General features: G+C 47.6%; 1 protein-coding gene across 7 annotated transcripts in view; it reads right to left on the bottom strand.

Moving 5' to 3' along the window:
* The window catches only part of ASTN2 (astrotactin 2), a 903,825-nt gene that overhangs the window by 251,692 nt on the left and 632,695 nt on the right, over positions 1–19,438 (bottom strand). For all 7 annotated transcript variants that reach the window (XM_077143577.1, XM_077143583.1, XM_077143589.1 and 4 more), the window contains 3 exons: positions 8,499–8,623; positions 4,569–4,673; positions 1,343–1,522 (listed from right to left, as the gene is read on the bottom strand). In XM_077143577.1, coding sequence (XP_076999692.1) covers positions 1,343–1,522; positions 4,569–4,673; positions 8,499–8,623 — 410 coding nt within the window. The remainder of the gene's footprint in view (positions 1–1,342; positions 1,523–4,568; positions 4,674–8,498; positions 8,624–19,438) is intronic.

The following is a 19,438-nucleotide window of genomic DNA, read 5'->3' as shown; positions in this document are numbered from 1 at the left end:
TAATCCACCTTGTGCCACATACAGTTGTATACAGTAAACAGGAAGGGGCAAGACCACAACAGGGGTGCAAAGAGGAAGGGATGTGGCGATGGTGAAGGCAGGTGGACTGGGGGCTTCATCCAGCCGGGAGGGTGTAGCAACCTGGTAAGCTCTAGATGAAGAGTGTGTCCCCCCCGCTCTGTCTTGGCTCAGCCAAAGGGATGTGTGACTGAGCACATCTCAGCCTCCTCCCCTTGGGGCTTCAGTCTTCCCAACTCTGAAACTAGCGTGGTGAGCTCAGTGAGACCTTGAAGGTTCCCTCTGTATCCCACAAGTCTGGTTTTCTGAGTTATCATTGATTTACTTCTTATAGACAAGGTGGCTGGGCTATAGGAAGAAGATGCAGACAAGTCTCTAACATTGCTCCTTGTCCTTTCCTTCAACTGTGAGCCTTTCTTTTTAAATTAACTGAGAATAATGGTGGCAATGACAACAGGAAGCATAGTTGAAAGAGGAAAAGAACATGGGCTTTTGCAGCCAGCCAGTTTTGGGTTCCAATCCTGGCCGCGCTCTTTATTAGCTGTGTGTCTACAGACATTTCATATGCCTGAGATTCATTTTTTCATGCGTGAAATAGAGGTATGAATACATGGACTTAGTAAAAATGCATATAGACATATGTGGAATATTTCTTTCTCAAAATGCTATTACCGAAACTGCTTCCCTTTAATGTAGGAGGTAGGCAGGCATGTCCATTCCTCAGGAAAGGTAAACTGTGGTAGGAGAGGAATGACTTTCCCAGGGTGAATGGCAGAGACCGGTCCTCTGCATGGGCTCTGGGAGATTACAATTCTGATAATAGATGAGAATCAGAGGGAAGTAAGATCAGGGGATTCCCCTGAAGGTAAAAGCTTCTCTATGGGAGAGACGTTAAACTGTCCCCCTCTGGTAGTATCTTCCAGAGGAACTGGGCCCTTCTTGAGCCTTAAGAGAAAAAGGTGTGAGCCTCCCTCCTCTCTGCCTCACCCCCCTCACCCCCACTCTTCAAACAATTGCTTCAAGGAGGAATGGGAAATGAAGACCCTGCCGTAGAAGGGCAGAGTTCTGGACTCCAGAACACCAATGTGGGGGTCTCAGAAAATAAATGAACTGAAAGAATCTTGAGAAATCATCATGTCTGAGCCTCTCCCTCTGCTCATGATGAGACTGAAACCCAGAGAGGGACAGGTATGCGCCTAAGGACACATAGCTTATACTATGGTACATACTACGGTACCACCAGGATTTAGATCTTAAGGGAGATGAGTTATCTCCCCAGCCTTCTTCCCTGACAACCATCTCCAACAAGCTCCCCCAGGCTTACCTTTCTGATACTGGAGCCACAGCTGCTGCTGGACCTTCTTGCTGGGGAAGTGGATAATACAGGTGAGCTCAGAGCCATAGAGGGCTTCTGCGATGTAGTGGGAGCCATAGTGCTGGATGAAGGACAGCAGCTCCTCCCGACTGCTCTCCTTGGTCAGGATCTTAAGGATGTTGGTGAACCCTGGACAGGGGAAATCAAGTAGAAGTGGTCAGATGTGTGAACTGGTGCCTAAAAAATTAAACAGAAGCAGGTGTTCTTTTCAGTCTATATTTGGAGTCTTATGCCTCACCATCATGGCAGCCTAGTGGCTGTACTAGTCCAGACATGTTCATCATTCCCACACTTACCTATCAGAGAATTGTTCTCTCTGGTGGACATACCACGCACTATCACAAAGAAAGGATCAACAGAAGATGAAGGTCTGCTTACTAATGTTCTGTGACCTAGACCATGGGGACTTGAAAATCACAATCAAGAAGCCAAAGGTAATATCTACTGACCAACTAAAATGTTTCAGGTACACTGGTAGATGTTTCAGCCACTTTATCTCAGTTAACCTTAGCCACACTGTAACCCTAAAACAACAATCTCCATTGTACAGATGACCAAGGCTGAGTTGCCTTGGTCCCCCAGCTAGAGAAGTTGGGATTCAAATACACTTCTGTTCTCACTCCAAAGCCCTTGCACTTTCCACTGCAGCACATAAGTCAGGGCTTTGGCAGTCCATTGCTGGAGTCCTAGAGCCACCATTTTTCCAGGCTCAGTAGAGTCTCTGCGTTCAGCTTAACTGACTATAACAGCGCCATGTCCGATATTGTCTTCCGAAAATTGGTGTGCTCACTTTCCCTAAATTGCTGCAAGAGAACTCCTTCCTGCTATATTTTCCTCTAATCCCATACCAAAGAGACCTCAGGTCCTCAGCACCTAGCAAGGAGGCCTGCCCAGCAGTCACTGGATAACAGCTGCTTCCCTTCCTCTCTCCTTCCTCAAAAATGAACATGGCCAAGCTCTTCTTTCAGGAGTGTTAAACCTTCCTGGACTCTCCCTCCTACTGAGTAAAGCCCAAGCTGCTTATCTGGGCATTCAAGGGCTCCAAGGTCATCTCCCACAAGCCATCCACACCAGGCTTTAGCGCCAACAAAATCAGTGTTCTTCCTGGAATCTCTAACCTCCTTTCTCACTCAGTCTTCTCCACCCAAACACATGCACATGCATGCAAACACACACACACACACACACTCACTCACACATCCCACCCTTCATCTGAACTGGCATCCCCACTTCTTCTCCAAGTCATACTCATGCTCTAAGATGTCAGGAAGTCGCCCCTCCCCCAAGCATCCTTTCACACCATCCTGAGCAGGAGCTCCATCTCCACACCTTTAACGTGTCCTCCCTGAACACAGGCCCTGCCTCATTTGTCTCTGAATCTGCACATGTCCTCTCTGCACTGCCATCCCAACCAAGTATGTGGCACAATTCCTGGGACGTGGCAAACACACCAACTAACCATGATTATTACAAGAAGAACCAATTCTGTGCCACATCAAAGTATAATTTAAAAGAGCAAGTTTCTCACCAGTGTTAAAAATGAGCTCCAATTTGCCAGCATTTGATTTATGAGGGGGTTCTCAGGAGTGTGGTTACAGATTAATTAAAGCAGATACACCTTTGTAGTTCTAATAGGAACACTGCAGTCTCACTCACACGTGCAGTGTGAGGGGGTGGTGGGGAAAACAGAAAGAGGATTCAAAGAATGGGCACTTGATGAGAACGACTCCTCTCTATCAACCTGTTAATTCCTGCAACTAGGTAATTAATATGGAAGAATTAATAATGAGATGGTTTCTGTTAAGTAATAAATAATAATGCCATGGAGATGCCCCATGCCTCTTTATCCAAGCAGACAATACTGCAACTGAATCCTTGCTCTTCATCCTGCTCTGCCACTTACTAGCTCTGTGACCTTGGGCAAGTTACTTAACCTCTCTGACCCTCAGTTTCCTTATCTAAAGAAAAACACAGATAAGTAATACTTTCCTTGCAGGGCTGTTGTAAGTCATAAGATATAAAGTATTATAAAGTGCTTGACAGATGTCAGCAATAATTACTGTTTGTACTTCCCAGAGGGTGAAGTTCTCCAATTTCCAGGCTAAAAGAGCTCCATTTTGCTGATGAACAAAGTGAGACGAAAAAAGACAGAAACTCATGACAATTAGAGGACACTCACATAGTAAACCAGTGCCAGCGTTAGGAGTGAGAGCTGGCATAGAACTCTAGACTAGGCCTCATCTGTACAGTCATTCATTCATTATCTGTTCATCAGTTTCCATTCACGTTTTTATTCCTCCATTAAACATGAACACCAGCAATGTGCTGATCCTCTGTTGGTTTCTGGGGATACAGTGATAAATAAGACCCATGCCCTACCTGCAGTTCTCGGGGCAGTGGGGGAGGCAGACAAGATTCAGATATGAAACAAGCACTTAGCAGTGCTTTCACAGAGGTGATTAGAGCTCCAGAAATTCCTTGAGTTAATCCCGAAGGGAATGAGTAGCAGGGGAGATGTCACAGAGTTTGGGGTACATTATGTGGCCAAGGAAACCAAGAAAGTGGGGACAGCATGTCCCATATCAGGAACCACAGATCACCCCCATCAGTTGGGGCACAACATCCCTGTGAGTCCTGTGTGTGTGTGTGTGTGTGTGTGTGTGTGTGTGTGTGTGTGGCCAAGGTATGGGGAGAGTATGGGAGGGTATGTGTTTTTGTTGGGCACAAGATAGGCAGAAAAGAAATCAGCCAAGAGAATACAGAGGAGTTGGCACCTGAAAGGAAATTATAATTCAAAAACATGAAACAGTCTTAGAATGCTCGCCTTCCATATGGGAGACCCGGGTTCGATTCCCAGACCATGCACCCAGAAAAAAAAAACATGAAAGACCCAATAATTAAATATGACTTTGATTACCATTTCCTCCTCTCCTGTTTCATCCTTTTCTAACTCCCTCTGCCCTGCTGCTGCTGCCCATCACTGCACTGACTGTCCTATAGCACATCAATAGAATAGAACAGTCTGTACAGCTGCCTACCCTCCCTTCTTTGTGGCAGGGAGGACACTGCCTCACTCCCTCAGTGTCCCAGCCAGCCGGGGCCCACCCAGGCTGGGTCCTTGGGAGCGTGTGCTGAATGAGGCCAAGTTCCCTGGCCACCGGGCAGGGGTCCTCACCTGCTGACAGGGTGATGGTGCTGAGTTTCACACGGTACAGGTTGCTCCGGACCCGCCACTGCTGCACCATGGGGTAACCCATGGCCTCGTCGTATCTGACATCTCCTGGGGGAAAGAATAAGAAGGTCACATTATCCCAGCACTTAGAGGCCTCTTACCACAACCCCCAACCCACAGCTCTGGGGATGGGGGGCGGGTATCGGATCCCCGAACCCCAGTACTTGACAACTTTATCTGGACCCTACCCACAGGCCACGCCCTGACCTCTGACCCCAGTCCCAACTCTACTTTTTCTTGCTGCTCAACATTTGCAAGTCTCTATCGCCTTATAAGCAATCTCAGGTCAGATTTATGTCCCACTGAGTCTGACCACCGTCGGCAAGTTACCATGAGATATTAGATATCTCGGCCCCTCAGTTTTCCCATTTGATACTGCAGCTGTTTCTGCAGCCTTACTTCATAGGCATGTTGTGAGAGTCAAATAAGAAAATAGAAGTGAAAGCACTTTGGTAACCTAGAAATGCTGTACTTGCAGATGAGGGCTCAGTAAACTATGACCCCCTTTGTTAGATATTATCTTTGGCTGCTTTCATGCTATTCATTTGTTACCTGCTGTCTATGGCTGTGTTTGCAGTACCATGCCCAGCTGAGTAGTTGCAGAAGAGACCGTACAATTTGCAAAGGCTAACACATTTACTATCTGGCCCTTTACAGAGAATGTTTGCTGATCCCCTGGTATAGACCACTGTTTACCAATGTGGAAACATGGAATGTTCTAGGTGCTATGCAGAATACATATGTGCATACATGCAAGGCTCCCCTTTCAAGTAAGCTGGAGAAATACTGGTTACAGTAAGCTAAACAAGATTAAAAACAAGCAAACATAATTTTTTAACCCCTTTTGTAGGATATGTGCATTTTAAAGCTCTATGGAAGGGCAGGGTGAAGCATTTCTCAACTTCCTTTGACCATGGAATCCCTTCCTTACAGAGGGTCCAACGGAACTTAGGCCCCACAGAATGCACTTTGGGAAACACACATATAGACAGAAAATAAACAAAAAGCATAACAAAATGTTAGCACGTAGCTAACATTGGGTGAAAAGTATATGAATGATTTTTGTTTTCTGATTTACATTCATCTCCATTCTCTAAATATTCCACCCTTGCATTACAATTTCCTTTACAATAAGAAAAAAAACATGAAAAAGAAATGCTAGTCACATCAGCAGTTATTACTGTTGTTGTTACGAATCCGTGATTTCTTGCACCTCTGCAAATGGCAGGCACATTCTCTATCCTTTTCTCTTGTCCCCTGGTGAGGAGGCACTTAAAGAGATATTTGATACCAAGATTAAAATTAGAATCTCATTGGAACGAACGGTTTCTTCCTGGACATTACTGCAGTATTAAAGTTGTCCATTACTGTCAACGTTTTTTTTTTTCCTTCTCCTTAGCCTCTTCAGGAATATTATAATTTCTTGGAGGCTTTCATTTTAAAGTAAAATATTCATGATCCCCAAAGATATGTCCACTGGAGCGAGGTTATTTTGATATTAATATGTCCTTTCTGTTTATCTGCTCCACTTCTCCTGTCCTTCCTTTGCAGAGACTGGGGAGGGAAGGTGAGGGCTGTGTTTCTGACATAGGGCACGGAAAGCAGCCTGAACAGGAAGACTAGACATCAGGACCCAGGTAACCTCTGCCCCATTTATTACTGCTCACTCGGATTCAGAGCAGTGTTGGAGGGAATCTCAGGAACTGAGGCAGGCCCATCCGCAAGAGAAGGAGGCAGGGCATTTTGATGCAGCCCATTGATGCAGCTTCTTTTCCCTTTAGGGATGATGTCCAAAAGGAAAACTCCTTCTGATTCTCAAGCAGTTTATAAAACCATCCTCGCTGCCCTTCGGCAAATCCTTGGATCTCCCCCATAACTGATATCGCTCCTGCCCTCTTTTTCCTCCATCCCTAGTCCTTCCTGGATTCTGACCTGGAATATAAGCTCCTCCAGGGGAAAGGAGGAGCTTCTTGAGGGACCTTGGTCTGTGTTATTTCCACTTCGTCTGCACAACCTAGAAGAGCAAAACATCCCTACAGCCTGACTCACTTCCACCTCCCCTCTAATTTATACACCTGCCCCTGCTGCCCACCTTGCCCCGCATCATCCCAGATCCCTACCTGCAATTTGAGGTGGATGAAGACCTGGGGTGAGGGCAAGCATTTTCTCTGGTAATTAGAAGAAAACTTAACTTTGGAAATGCAACAACTCCTTTATTGGGACATGTCCAAATATCCCCTAGTCAAACAAATGATTGCAGTTTCTACTACTAACAGAGAACCACAGAGCATTTTACATACATGATCTCCAATTCTCACAGCAATACTGCAAAATAAGTGTTATGCTCCCATTTATTCAGAGAGGAAGATGGGCTCAGAAACAGAAACTGCCCAAGGACATACACCCAGGATCCTTTCCTTCAGAGCGCACAGAGCTCTCCATGGACCATCAAAATGTTTGCTTTAAGAGGTAGCGAGCTCTCTATTACTTGGGGCATGCAAGGAGGGATAATCACTCAGTAGGAATATTACAGATCTGATTTCCTCATCGGTAAGGAAGATTAGACTGGGCATCTTTTACTGTCATCCATTTCAGCTCTGGAACTATAATTCGTCATGAAAAATGAAAGTTAAGGAGGGCACAACGATTTTTAGACACATTTTACAGAGCATCTTTTAAATCCGTGGTTCCATATGTTCTACATCTGGGCCCCTCTGTGAAGCGTGACAGGACAAGAGGTGATAGAGGATAGTGGATAGGGCATCAGCTTTGGTGTAAAAACCACCCAGGTTAAATCCTGACTTGACTATAGACTAGCCACGTGGTCTTACACTGGACAAGTGACATGACCTTGTGAGCCAGTAAGAGAACAGTAACACCCTTGCAAAATTAAACGCAAACTTGCCTACAGGAAGTTTACAGCACACAGGAAGCCCTCAACATGCAGGGGCTCTCTCCCCTGCCCATTTTTATAGGAAAGGCTCATGGAGTTTAGACAACCTGCCCAAGGTTTCCCAAGCTTACAAGTGATAGACAAGGATTTAAACCTATGTCTGTTACATTGTAGGGTTCTTCCCTGGGGGAGAATCACCCACTGGGCAAGGGATGAGATGCCTGCTTTCTCTATCATAAAGGCAGAGCTAGGGCCCTTACCTGCTAGGGAAGTCACCAAGAAAAAAGGAAAAGGAAGGAGAGGACCTGGGAGAAGACAAGGAGGGACAAAAGAGGGCAGGACATAAAGAGCAGACCATCAGCAAAGCCTGCAAAAATTGGCTTCACAATAAGGGAGGAAGCTAGGTACTGGGGGAAAGCTGCAGAGTGAAGTGGAAGGGCAAAGGACTCAGAGCCGTGGCACCTGGCTCTGTTCCTGAAAGATTTGCTGCAAGTGACCCTGCACTTGTCTCTTTGCCTCTCTGAGATTAGATTACTCATCTATAAAAAAAGGCTAATACGACCACCTTGCCAGTTGTTTCAGGACCAGGTATACAGACAAGATGTGTAAATGAAAGGCCATTCAATTGGGAGAGGCTCCTGGTTGAGGATTCTAGAGATTTTAATTTAGAAGGATGTAAAAACAAACCAACAAAACAAAATATAAAAAATGCAAGCACAAAAGAAAAAGGAAGCAGACAATTGTCGATGAGAGTGAAAAATGCTTTTGAGGCTCAGGCACAGAGGCAAAACACCTCACCGAGAGAGTCCTCCTCTCCTCCCAGATGCCTCCTTCCAAATTCAGCACAGCCTGTAACTCCCAAACTGGCAGGTCCCTTGCCCAGCCAAGGGGCACCCCAGACAGGCTCGTGTTGGATATGCACTTGGGGAGTGGACGTGCAGTTAGGGAGGCTGAGGAGGAGCCTGGCATGTCGGTCTTACCCGTGAGCAGCTGGAGGTCCGGGAGGGGCTCAGAGAGGACCCCCCGACACTGTTCCTCCACCGGCAGCGGAATCACCAACAGCCCGTCGGCCAGCTGGGGAAAGTCCTTGATGAAGTTGTTCTCCCTGTGGAGAGGAGCAGAGAAACTGCCAACACGAGGAAGTGGAGGCTGCTGGAGGGCTGTGGGGCAGGGAGTTTGCTGCCCCATAGACGCCAGGCGGAGCAACCTGGCCTCACAGGTGGTTGCCTTACTGTGGTGCCTCTGGCTCCCTGAATCCGGGCTCTGAGAACAGGGGGGTTAACCATAGGCCCTGGAATCAGATGGGCTGGGGTACAATTCTGGCCCTACCACATTCTAGCTGTATATGATCTTAAGTAAACCATTGTACCTCCAGGATTCTCCATTTCCTGGTCCATAAAATTAGACTTAGATCTCAGGGCTGTTGTACTTAATGAGATAAAGCAGACACTTGCTTAAGACACTTTCTCATACTCTGTAAATGGCATATTTGGTTGCTACATGTCTTCCTACATAAGCAATGACAATGGTGAACCAGGAAGTGAAGGAACTAAAAACAGCAGTCATACTTATAAAACAAGGGATCCAGGAAAAGCTAGAGAAAGAAAGAATTAAAAGAATGGATTTTTGCATGTTAAAGTGGAAGGGCATTAAGAGACTTTTTGGATCAAATTCTTCCATTTACAGATGGGGAAACTGAAGCTCGGAGCAGGGGAATGACTTGCTCTAGGAGAACCAATGGGTTAGACTCAAAACCCAAGTCTCCTGACTCCCTGGTTAGTGCTAATTCCCTTGTCCAAACTTCTTCTAGGATTTCTTTCCTTTCCCTTTAGGGCCACCACAGGGGACAGAAGATAGATCTTTTCTGGATGACCTCAGGGGACAGAAACCTCACAAAGGTAGTCTTAAATTGGGAAATTGGGTAAGGCAGGCTGAATCCTCTAGCCAATAAAATATTCAATTGCCTAAAAATGAATGCCACGAGAGGTAGGGAGCTTCCTGTTCCTGGAGGCATGCAAACAGGAAACATGACTGCCACTTGGCATGGTTGGCATCAAGGGCATCCTCTATTAAAATACGACTGTTGAAGTCCCTGCACACTCACAGATCCTCAGAGCTGGAGACACTAATTACAATCTGGAAAGGACGAAGAGGGCCTGGAGGAGGGGACAGAGAACAAAGGGAAGAGGACTCTATTACTTTAGATTGCCACCTGGAATAGGCAACCTTGAAATGAAAATCAGAAAAAGGAAAACAAGCACATGTGACACCAGAGCAATGCCTTTGAAGCCTGGGTCTCAGGCAGTGTGAAAGTGGGCACCGACAGGGCTCACCAGCGAGTCAGCCTGGGTCTCAGGCAGTGTGAAAGCGGGCACCGACAGGGCTCACCAGCGAGTCAGCCTGGGTCTCAGGCAGTGTGAAAGCGGGCACCGACAGAGCTCACCAGCGAGTCAGTCACTTAGGGAACGTGCTCTTCACGTCTAGGTTCCCTAGATTTCATCTCTGTCCCTAGTGAGGTCAACGTCCAGAGAAGGGGCCACCATTGCCATCATCCCCACTGTCATCATCATCGTCATGTCTGTTTGCTGGGACCTGGCTAAACACCTTACATACATTTCACCATTTAATCTTCACAACAAGCCTGCATTAGGATTGACTTATGTCCCCCATAAAGACATGTTCAAGTCCTGACCTCCACCTGGCGGGTGTGAGCCTATTTGTAAATGGAACCTTTGATGATATTATTAGTTCAGATGTGGACGCACGTGAACAGGATCTTCAGAGAACCTATTAGATGAGGTCAAATTGAATCAGGTTGGGCCTTAATCCACGTGACTGGAGTCCTTACAGGCAGAGAAAATTCAAACAGTCAGTCAGTAATGCCAGAAGTCAGAGGATCCAGAAGTAAGAAGCCAGAGAATGAGGAGGATTGCCATGTGACAGAGACAGAGATGTAAGCCAAGGAATGCCTCTCTGTATTGGAAGTGCCAGATTGCTATAGACTCCAGGAGAAAGCACAGCCTACCCATACCTTGATGTTAGACTGCTAGCATCCAAAACTGTAAGCCAATGAATTTCTATTGGCTAAGCCAACCAGCCTGTGATATCTATCATAGCAGCTAAGCCAAATTAAGAAAGCATGCAATAATAAAATGATGAAATTATTATCCTCATTTACAGAGGAAAAAAATGAGATTCAGAGTTAATGGGTGGTCGAGTTGGGATTGGAACCCAGGTCTGACTAATTGCAAATCTGGTGTTATTAATCAGAAGAGATGAGAGACTGGGGAGAAAAGGGTTGGGCCTGAGACCCTGCTATGTATACTTGTGCATTTAAGCATGCTGTTTTGCGTGCTGGTGTGTGGACACCCATGTCCATATGTGGAGTTGTACTCACTGATGTCTATGAGCACATGGGATTATAAATTCTGCCTGGATATTTGGGCTTGGTCTTTGGTTTGTCTGCAAACCTAGGAGAGTGGGACAGCAATGTGCATGCCAAATGATAGGCTGCTCGGCCAAGGGCAATGGAAGTGCTGCCAAGAAGCACATCACACTAAACAGGGTTTAAGGGACTAAAAATCCCTTAAATGTATTCCTGCTGAGGTGGGACACATCTCTTCCTTCCAAGATGGAGTGAGGTGGAGGGGTGTTCCCATGCCTTAGTCATTCATCCAACCTGCACTGAGCACATTCTCGGGGTGGAGACCTGTACTGAGTGGCAGGGTCCCAGAGATAGGCCAGATTTCCCCTTGTTCTCAAGATCTCACCAGCCTAGTAGAGAAGACAACAAAATTGGCATATGGAACAATCAGTGAGTCAGGGCTATCAGGAACTTTGAGTGGGCTGGACGATTCTGGGCAAGAGTCCCTTCTCCGTGAGACCCTACACACTTGCTTTAGGAGTAGGAGAGGCCAACGGTAAGGAGGCTGTGATGCTTTGAAGGTTGGCGCCCCAGTTCTACCCGCATGGTATGTAACCTGGAGCAAGCCACTCAAGCCTCAGTTTTCTCATCTGTAAAATGGGGATGAAAAAAGTGAGTAGGCTAGCAAGAATAATAATTGCTTTTTATTGACTACCTGCTATGCACCAGGCAATCTTCAAATGCTTTAGTCCTCAGCACAACTCAATGAAGTAGGTGCCATCAAGATCCCTGGTTTAGAGATGGGAAAGTGCAAAGAAATTATGGAACTACTCAAGGGCACAGAGCTGGGTAGCAAGAGGCCCCAGACAGTCTGGCTCCCAAGCCCACTCCTCAGCGCTGCATAGGTGCAGGGGTCCTGGAGGCCCTGCCTGTGAGATCCACAGACTGTCAGAGCCAAAGAGCCTCAGCACCCACGGCCACCCTGCAGCCAAGAGGAGGGCCTGCTGCTCACCAGGACTTGCCTGGACATCCAGGGTTCTGCCGGGTAGTTCTCAGTGGGACCTCTCCCAACCTTCACTCCAAAGCCATGGTGACGCCCACAATTATAATCCCCATTTAACCAGTGGGGAAATGGAGGCTCCAAGAGGTTCTGAAATGACTCCTCTAGATTTATACACTGAGCGAATTCGGGAAGAGGGACCTGAAGCCAAGTGCATCTGATTCCCAATGTTATTTCTCCCCCCCACTTTACCATCCTGGCACATTATTATCTGAAAAGGTTTTTATAGTTGCAGAGGCAGGTAGGAGGGCGGAATTCCCTCTCCTCCTATCCCTCTGCCTTCTGGTAACCTGGCTTGGCCTGTAGGCAACTCTGACCTCACAGGGACAGTGAGAGGCAGGAGAGTGACACCCTCGGGGTGGCACATACCTTCTTGGAGGAAGGTCTCTCTCTGAGCCTGAGGGAAGCAGGGAGGGTCCTGCGGAAGCACATAGAAGGCCAGCACGAGCAGAAGGGAGAAGACAGCAGGGTGGGAGTTAGCAGGCCAGTGTGGGAGGCCAGGAGGGAGGGGAAGCATGGAGTACTGAATGGAGTACAGCAACGGCACAGACCACCTCAGGCACAGGGACTCACTGCCTCGCCCACGGTCATGAGTCATGCATGGCCTCTGCCAGCAGAGGGCGCCCAGGACCTTTGCATCAGCAGCATTCCCCGGAGGCAAAACACGGATGGCAATAGGAGCCCCGAGAGTTCCACGGGATTGAAAGCATCAGAGGCCCGGTGGGCAGATTCAGAATCACTGACCCCAGAGAGGTGACAAGGGACGCTGGCAGGGGTGCTGGCTAAAGATCAGTTGATCAGAGACTGGATTCAGATTCTCGGGACTCTTGTGCATGTGTGTGTGTGTGCATGTGTGTGTGTGTGCATGTGTGTGTAGTATAAACCACCAGGTAACTAACTCTAATAATAAGTTCGTTATGAGTAATATTGCAATATTTATTAAGATCTGTTGATCACATTTGTTTATCATCAGCTGTGTTCTAGTTAGCATGCCAAGATGGACAGACAGACAGATATGCGTGGCCATAGTCATATATGGTCATTTTAACTTCACAATAGCTCTATGAGATAATGAGGTACTCAGAGAGGTTAAATAACTTGCCTAACTCAGGTCCACAGTTCTGACAAGACCACATTCTAACCTATCTAGCTCCTAGCTTAGCATCTGCACCCAGTAAACACATGTTCAAAGACCCAGTTCAAAGCCCACGCTCTGATCTCTGAGATCGCCTGACCTACTTTGAGATAAAGAGTGGGCAGTTCTGCAGTTGTTCATCTGCAGGGCAGACTGTGCTTTTGTGGGCACAGATGTGGCTGTTTGTGCTTGTTTGTGTGAATGCGCAGACGTGACTATTGTGTTCCAAACAGCAACAGGACCAATTCTTCTTTAGGCACGCATTACCCAAAAGGTACCTATGAAAATGTTCATCTCAGTTGATATTATATGACACCATCCATCAAATTTTTAAAATAGTAGCTCCTGGCCCCCATGGAATCAGGGAGATGTTTCATTCATTCCACAAGTATCAACTGAGGAACTACCATGTTATTGGGGGGGGGGGGGGCTGTTCTGGGCACTGGGGAGAAGCGGTGGAAATGCAGAAGAGGTGCCTGAACTCATGAAGACCAGGAGAGGATCCAAAATTAAGGTCCATGAGGCCCTGCCTGTTCCTCCTGCTGACATTTCAAGGAACAGCCTCTGGCCCTCAGTTCTCCGGTCACAATGACTGAACTTGAGTTCTTCTTCCAAGCATGCTCCCTTCCTTCCTGGGGCCTCACTTGGGATTTACCCTGTCTGAAAAGTTCTTCCCCTTTTTCTTCACCTGGCCAACTCCTACTCATCATTCAGACCACACATTATTGTATGACCTCTGGGAAGTCTTCCCTGACTCAGTTTCCCTATTAGTTACTCTCATACTGCCATCCTCTTTTATCTCATGAAAGGTGTCACACTTCCTACCCATAGCTGTACTCATGGGAGACCTTGTTAAACATCTCTCTCTTCTACTGGATGGTAAGTTCCATGAAGGCCAAGTCTATACCTGTCCCATTCACTGCTGCCTCCCCAGAGCCCAGCATGGTGCCTGGGACAAAGAAGTTGCTCAATGAACCCTTGTTAAAGAATGAAGGAAGGACAGTGAGAAAAAAATAATAATGCATCCACAATCCACATCTTTTAATGTGAAGCCTTTGGCAATGCTTTGCCACAGGCTCCCAGCATGCTTCAGAGTCTAAGGCATATTGAGTATTTGGGTCTAAAATCCCTATTTTCCACCCCTAATTTCCTAAGAACTCAGATACCCTGGTTCCCAGGGAGCTCGGCCACAAGGGGCCAGGGACGACTGTGCTGATGGGGACCCAGGAAAGATATCCTTGGGCAGTTTGGTCAGACCTTCCCAATCACAGGGAGTATTTGTCATTTCTGCATGTGCATGTTGGGGTGGAGCCGGGTGAGGGATGCCAGGAGCAAGTAAGAGACCCAGTTCAAAAGCCACCTTTTCCATGAATCCTTCCCAGTCATCTCCAGTGGAAATAAATCTTCCCTATTGCTGTGTTCCCATGCCTTTTGTTTGTGAATAGCTTTGAGAAGTGGCCTTGGGCTCTGGCCGTGGAAGAACATGTTCTTGGAAGCAATACAGGCATGGGTCCCAGAGTCTTGCTGTGTGACCTTGGGGGTTGGGGATTCTCTTAAATTTTATGAACCTTATTGACTTCACCTGTAAAATGGTTGTAACAAGTTTGACCTCAGTAGGTTCAGAGAAGGATTAACTGACATGAAAGCTATCTTACATATTAGTTCCTTTTTCTGAATCCCACAAGAGACTCTGAATGTCTAAAGAGACTCTGAGAGCCCAGCACAGTGCCTGGCTGGTGCCATCAGCATCATCTGCCTATGAACCTAAGGGACACAAAACCTACAAAGCATTTCTCCCAAGGATGCACCGCAGCTACTTCCCTTTTGATCAGCTGACAAAGGACAGGGCTCCTGCTCCCCCTCCTCTATCCTTTCCCCCAAGTCCTCACTCCTTCCTCTCTGTTTAAGAAGATGTGTGAGTGTTTTGGATACATTAATACACAGCCACCAGCTAGCAAGAGCAGATCACCCCCTCAGTTCTGGGGAAATTAGCATTTAAATTGAGGTATTTCAGGGAGGTAAATCATCCTAGAGCCAGCCAGAGCTGTCTGCAGCCTTTGCTTAGCAGTGGCGGTGGTAGGGAGTCTGGGGGAGGCTAGGAGCCTTGGCCTGGGCACTGTGAGTTTGCAGGAAGGGGTCCACGCTCCCTGCCCAGCAATCTGGCTCTCTCCAGACTGCCAGAAGACTTCTGAAAGGGTGCCAGCAGACCCCCCAGTGCCGATGAGGCCATCTCCCTTATTCAACCGTGCCCCATCCCTCCCCTCCAGCTGAACCGAGCCTTTCTGCCAATTGAGAGGGATGGCTTTGGCTGAGGAGTCAGGAGACCCATGTTCTCATCTGTGCTCTGCCACTGCCTCACAGTGGGATGGGGGAAGTCCCTTACCCTCTATGGAACTGGGAGGGTAGGGGGCTGCTGCAAAATATGTGTTTCTCTAAATCCCAGGTTGGGAGGCACTGGGCTGGATTTATAATTGATCTACAGGGTCTGGTAGAGATTAAACTGACACCTGCACTTGCTGGTCAAGCCCCTCCCCAGGCGCTGTCCTCCAGGAGCAGGTGGAATCCTTGCTCTCCTGAAATGTGCTTCTTACTTACAGGTTTTAGTTTCAGTTCTCTGCTCAAGCACCCGAGACTTAAGTCATTCTTTAATGCAATCATTCATTCATTCAACAAATCTTTACAGTTATGTGCCAGGCATTGGGAAAACCACACACACACACACACAAAAAGCCCAACATTCTCTGTCGTCAAGTTGTGCACAGCCTGGTAGGAGTCACACATGTATGCAAATGTCTCCTACATATATGTGTGCAAATGTATGCAAAGTGAATAATGATATTGAAAAAATTAAAGTGAAGCAATTTTCATTTCCCATAAATTACATTAGTCTATGGCTCCCCATCCAATAAATCATTGGCATTTATCATTTATCCTCTCAGTGGAAGGGTTGATACCATCCAGAAAAAAAAAAAAAACAGTCATTGCTCAGTTTTGCATCTCAAAGCAACCTTTATAGTGTCTCCAGCTAGACAATCATTATGAAAGCCAGTCTGTGCTGAGAGCGAAGGTTTCTTTATCTATAAAAAGCCAGCCCTGGCTGACTCACATCATAGTATTTTATTTTAATGTACAGATGGTGCAGGGAATGACCCAAGGGGAGCTCCCACCAGGCAGGAAAAGGAAGCAGAGAGCCCTTCCTCCTGCCGCTGGTTCTGGGTGTTGGTGCTGAGAAAGAAAGCCAGGAGGGCAGGAGGGCAGACGTGTCTCCATCACCCTCCTTCCATCCTTCCCAGTCACTCCTCCATCCACCCACCCCAGCCCTGATGGTAGGAGCCATGAGGGTAGGGTTGACAAGTACCTAAGATACCAAAATCCCAAGATTCAGGATTTATTCTGGGAGCTGGTGAGCCCTGTATTCAATAAGCCAAGAGGAACTCCCTTGGCAGGATGGCAGCGGGTGAAGGGGGCCTGAAGTCAGCCCTGAGTCCTGCACCCACAGGGCACAGAGGAGAAAGCCACTGAGACTTCCTGGCATAGCGGTGGCCCTGCTCCTTGGAGGCAGGGATGGTGGGGGTGTTGTTGATGGTGAGATGAGAATGAGCAGCCTTCAGAGAGTGTGAGCCTCAAGACCTTGCACTTCGATGGTGGGTCCCAATGTATTATCGCCCTTAAAAGACCACCTACGCCCATCCGTACCATAATGCATGCCCAGAGCCAAGCTCAATCCAGAGATCACATGCCCTCCTGCCCTCCTGGCTTTCTTTCTCAGCACCAACACCCAGAACCAGCAGCAGGAAGAAGGGCTCTCTGCTTCCTTTTCCTGCCTGGTGGGAGCTCCCCTTGGGTCATTCCCTGCACCATCTGTACATTAAAATAAAATACTATGATGTGAATCAGCTGGGGCCGGCTTTTTATAGATAAGGGAACACTCCCCAGAGTCCTCTCCCATCAGTATCCACCTGCAACCTGATGCAGAGTTGGGGAGGAGCTGAGACTGCTTGGTAAGGGAGAGATGGACCTGGGAGTTTTACTTTGAACTGATTAAGTAAATATTTACCCTACTTTACCCTAAAAAAGAATAGTTTATACTTTTCCTGTTGTTACTATCAGTCGAATGGAAGCTTAAGGGCAAGATTAAGTCAGTTGTGGAAAATGAAGAAAACTACAGTGATGTGTATATCTGAGTCGTAATGAATAAGGTTTTGAACCCTTTACTTAGGTAAACAGATGACTATCGATTAGACTGATTAAACGTTAATAGAAGTTCAGGGAGCAAGGGAGTTGAGAGCAGGAACGCCTAACACAGACAGTCAGGAAGGCTCCCTGGAGAAGGTGAGGAGGTGAAACTTGACTGAGAGGGGTTTTCCGCATAGAGGACAGGGAAAGGAAGAGGTGGGGGGTGAGTACAGGCAGAAATGTGTAAAAGACTGAAAGTGTGTGTGTGTGCATGAGAATGGAGGGGAGAGGAGGGGAGGGGAGGAGGAGTGGGGAGGAGAGAGGAAACAGCATACACATGTACACGTTCTAGAAACTGAAGGTGCTATGTTTAAGCTGTTCAAGTACAGAATGAGAGGCAGGGCTAGGGTTGGGAAGGGCAGGTGGGGATCAGACCTTAAGAGTCTTCTAAGCCATGCTGAGGACAGTGGATTTTATTCTGAGAGCAAGAAGACCAATTGAAGGGGTCTGGCATAATCACACTGGAGGTTCAGAAAGATTGTCTGGCTACAGGGTGGAGGATGGATTGGTAAAGAAAAAGGCCGGAGGAAGGGAGGCTGATCGTGAGGCTTTGTAAACATCCAGAGAAGAAACACTGGAGAGTTGTATAACAAGATCTAGGGAAGAGGCACAGAGTGGGAATTGGGAAACAGAACCTGCTGTCTTGGTCGGGGACTGCACAGGATACAGAGCAGAAGAAGGAGATGCAGGTGAGGAGTGGATGTCCGGAAGTTTGGAGCCCAAGCAGACAGGACTGGGTCCCTGTGCCACCCCAGGGGCCACCGCTCCCAGGTGACCTGACCACTAAGCACCAGATCACAGGCCGGCGAGCTTGGCCCACCACAGAAGTCTTCGGCCTCCTTTCTGCCTTTGCCCACTGTCAGCCCATCCTGGTGTACCTGCTGTGAGAGGAGATCCATGGGAAGAGGGCCAGACTTCACACAGAAGCCCCCGCACTCCGTGTGAGCCCCAGCACTCCCCAGATGGAGGCTCTCAGGGCTGCCCCTTCTCTCAGTAGCAGCAGGACCACATGCCCCCAACTTCTGGGGCTGTATCAGGGTTGTGGATGTGAAGTTGCTTCACTGGTGGCACAGTGGCCCACACATATGTGGCCATCTCATCTCGGCCAATGCTCATGGAAATGGTGAATCTTACTCTTCCAGTGTGGTAGGAGAGGAGACAACAACAGAACCAAGAAGGGCCTTCTTTAAGGGCTCACAGGTTCTTTGTTGTTTCTTGTTTGCAGGGCTAGGAATGCTAGCAGCCTGTATACTCAATTTCTAATCCAGGGATCCTTCCACTTTCATGTTCTCAAAGGTTGACAGGAATGATGACTTCACATGCCTGGCAGCCCTCTCTGAACTGTGAGCACCTTTAAAGCAGAAGCTGGGCATCACTAACCTGTGTGGCTTCCACAAAACCTTTTAGGGCTTCACAGACATCTCGTTCTGCCACCTCGGCCAGGAAGCTGCCTTGGACCTGTTCACAGGAAGGAATGTCCTTCTGCTTTCACAGCACTCGACTCTGGCTCTGCCCTCAGACCCCCACACTCAGCCAGTGTGGCTGCTCTCTGCATATCTGTCACCTGCCCCAGGCTCTGGAATTCTCTGTTGCAAAGACCTGGATGATTCTGCTTTGAATCCTCCACTTGCCCACACCCCAAGGCCAGTGTCTACACAGACCCAGCATACAACAGCTGCCTATTCTGGTTTAGGCTGCCAAGCACTCTCAAGGAGTCTGCTGCAAAGCAAAAGCCTGTTAACTAAGCTCTCCGCATTCAGCTTTGCCCCTTCTAATTCATTCACCATCCTTTGGCCGGAAGGATTTTCTAAAACAGTGCCTCTAATTCAAATGCATCGTTGTCTGCATGTATTAATTATCCATTAGAGCGTCCATAACAAATAATCACAAACTTAGTGGCCTAAAACATACAAATGTATTATCTTGTCAGAAGTCGACACTGATCTCACAGGGCTAAAACTGCCAGTGCTGCATTCCTTCATGGGGGCTCTACAGGAGACAAGGTTACTTTGCCTTTTCCAGCCTCCAGGGGTGCAACCCGTGTTCCTTCATTCACGGCTTCTTTCCTCTCCATCTGCAAAGCTAGCAAAGGCAAGGCAAGCCTTCCTCCCATCACATTTCTCTG

This window comes from Tamandua tetradactyla, chromosome 2 (assembly GCF_023851605.1).
Source record: "Tamandua tetradactyla isolate mTamTet1 chromosome 2, mTamTet1.pri, whole genome shotgun sequence".
NCBI lineage: Eukaryota > Metazoa > Chordata > Mammalia > Pilosa > Myrmecophagidae > Tamandua > Tamandua tetradactyla.
Note: the sequence above shows the minus strand (reverse complement) of the source record. Positions and strands in the feature narration are given on the sequence as shown.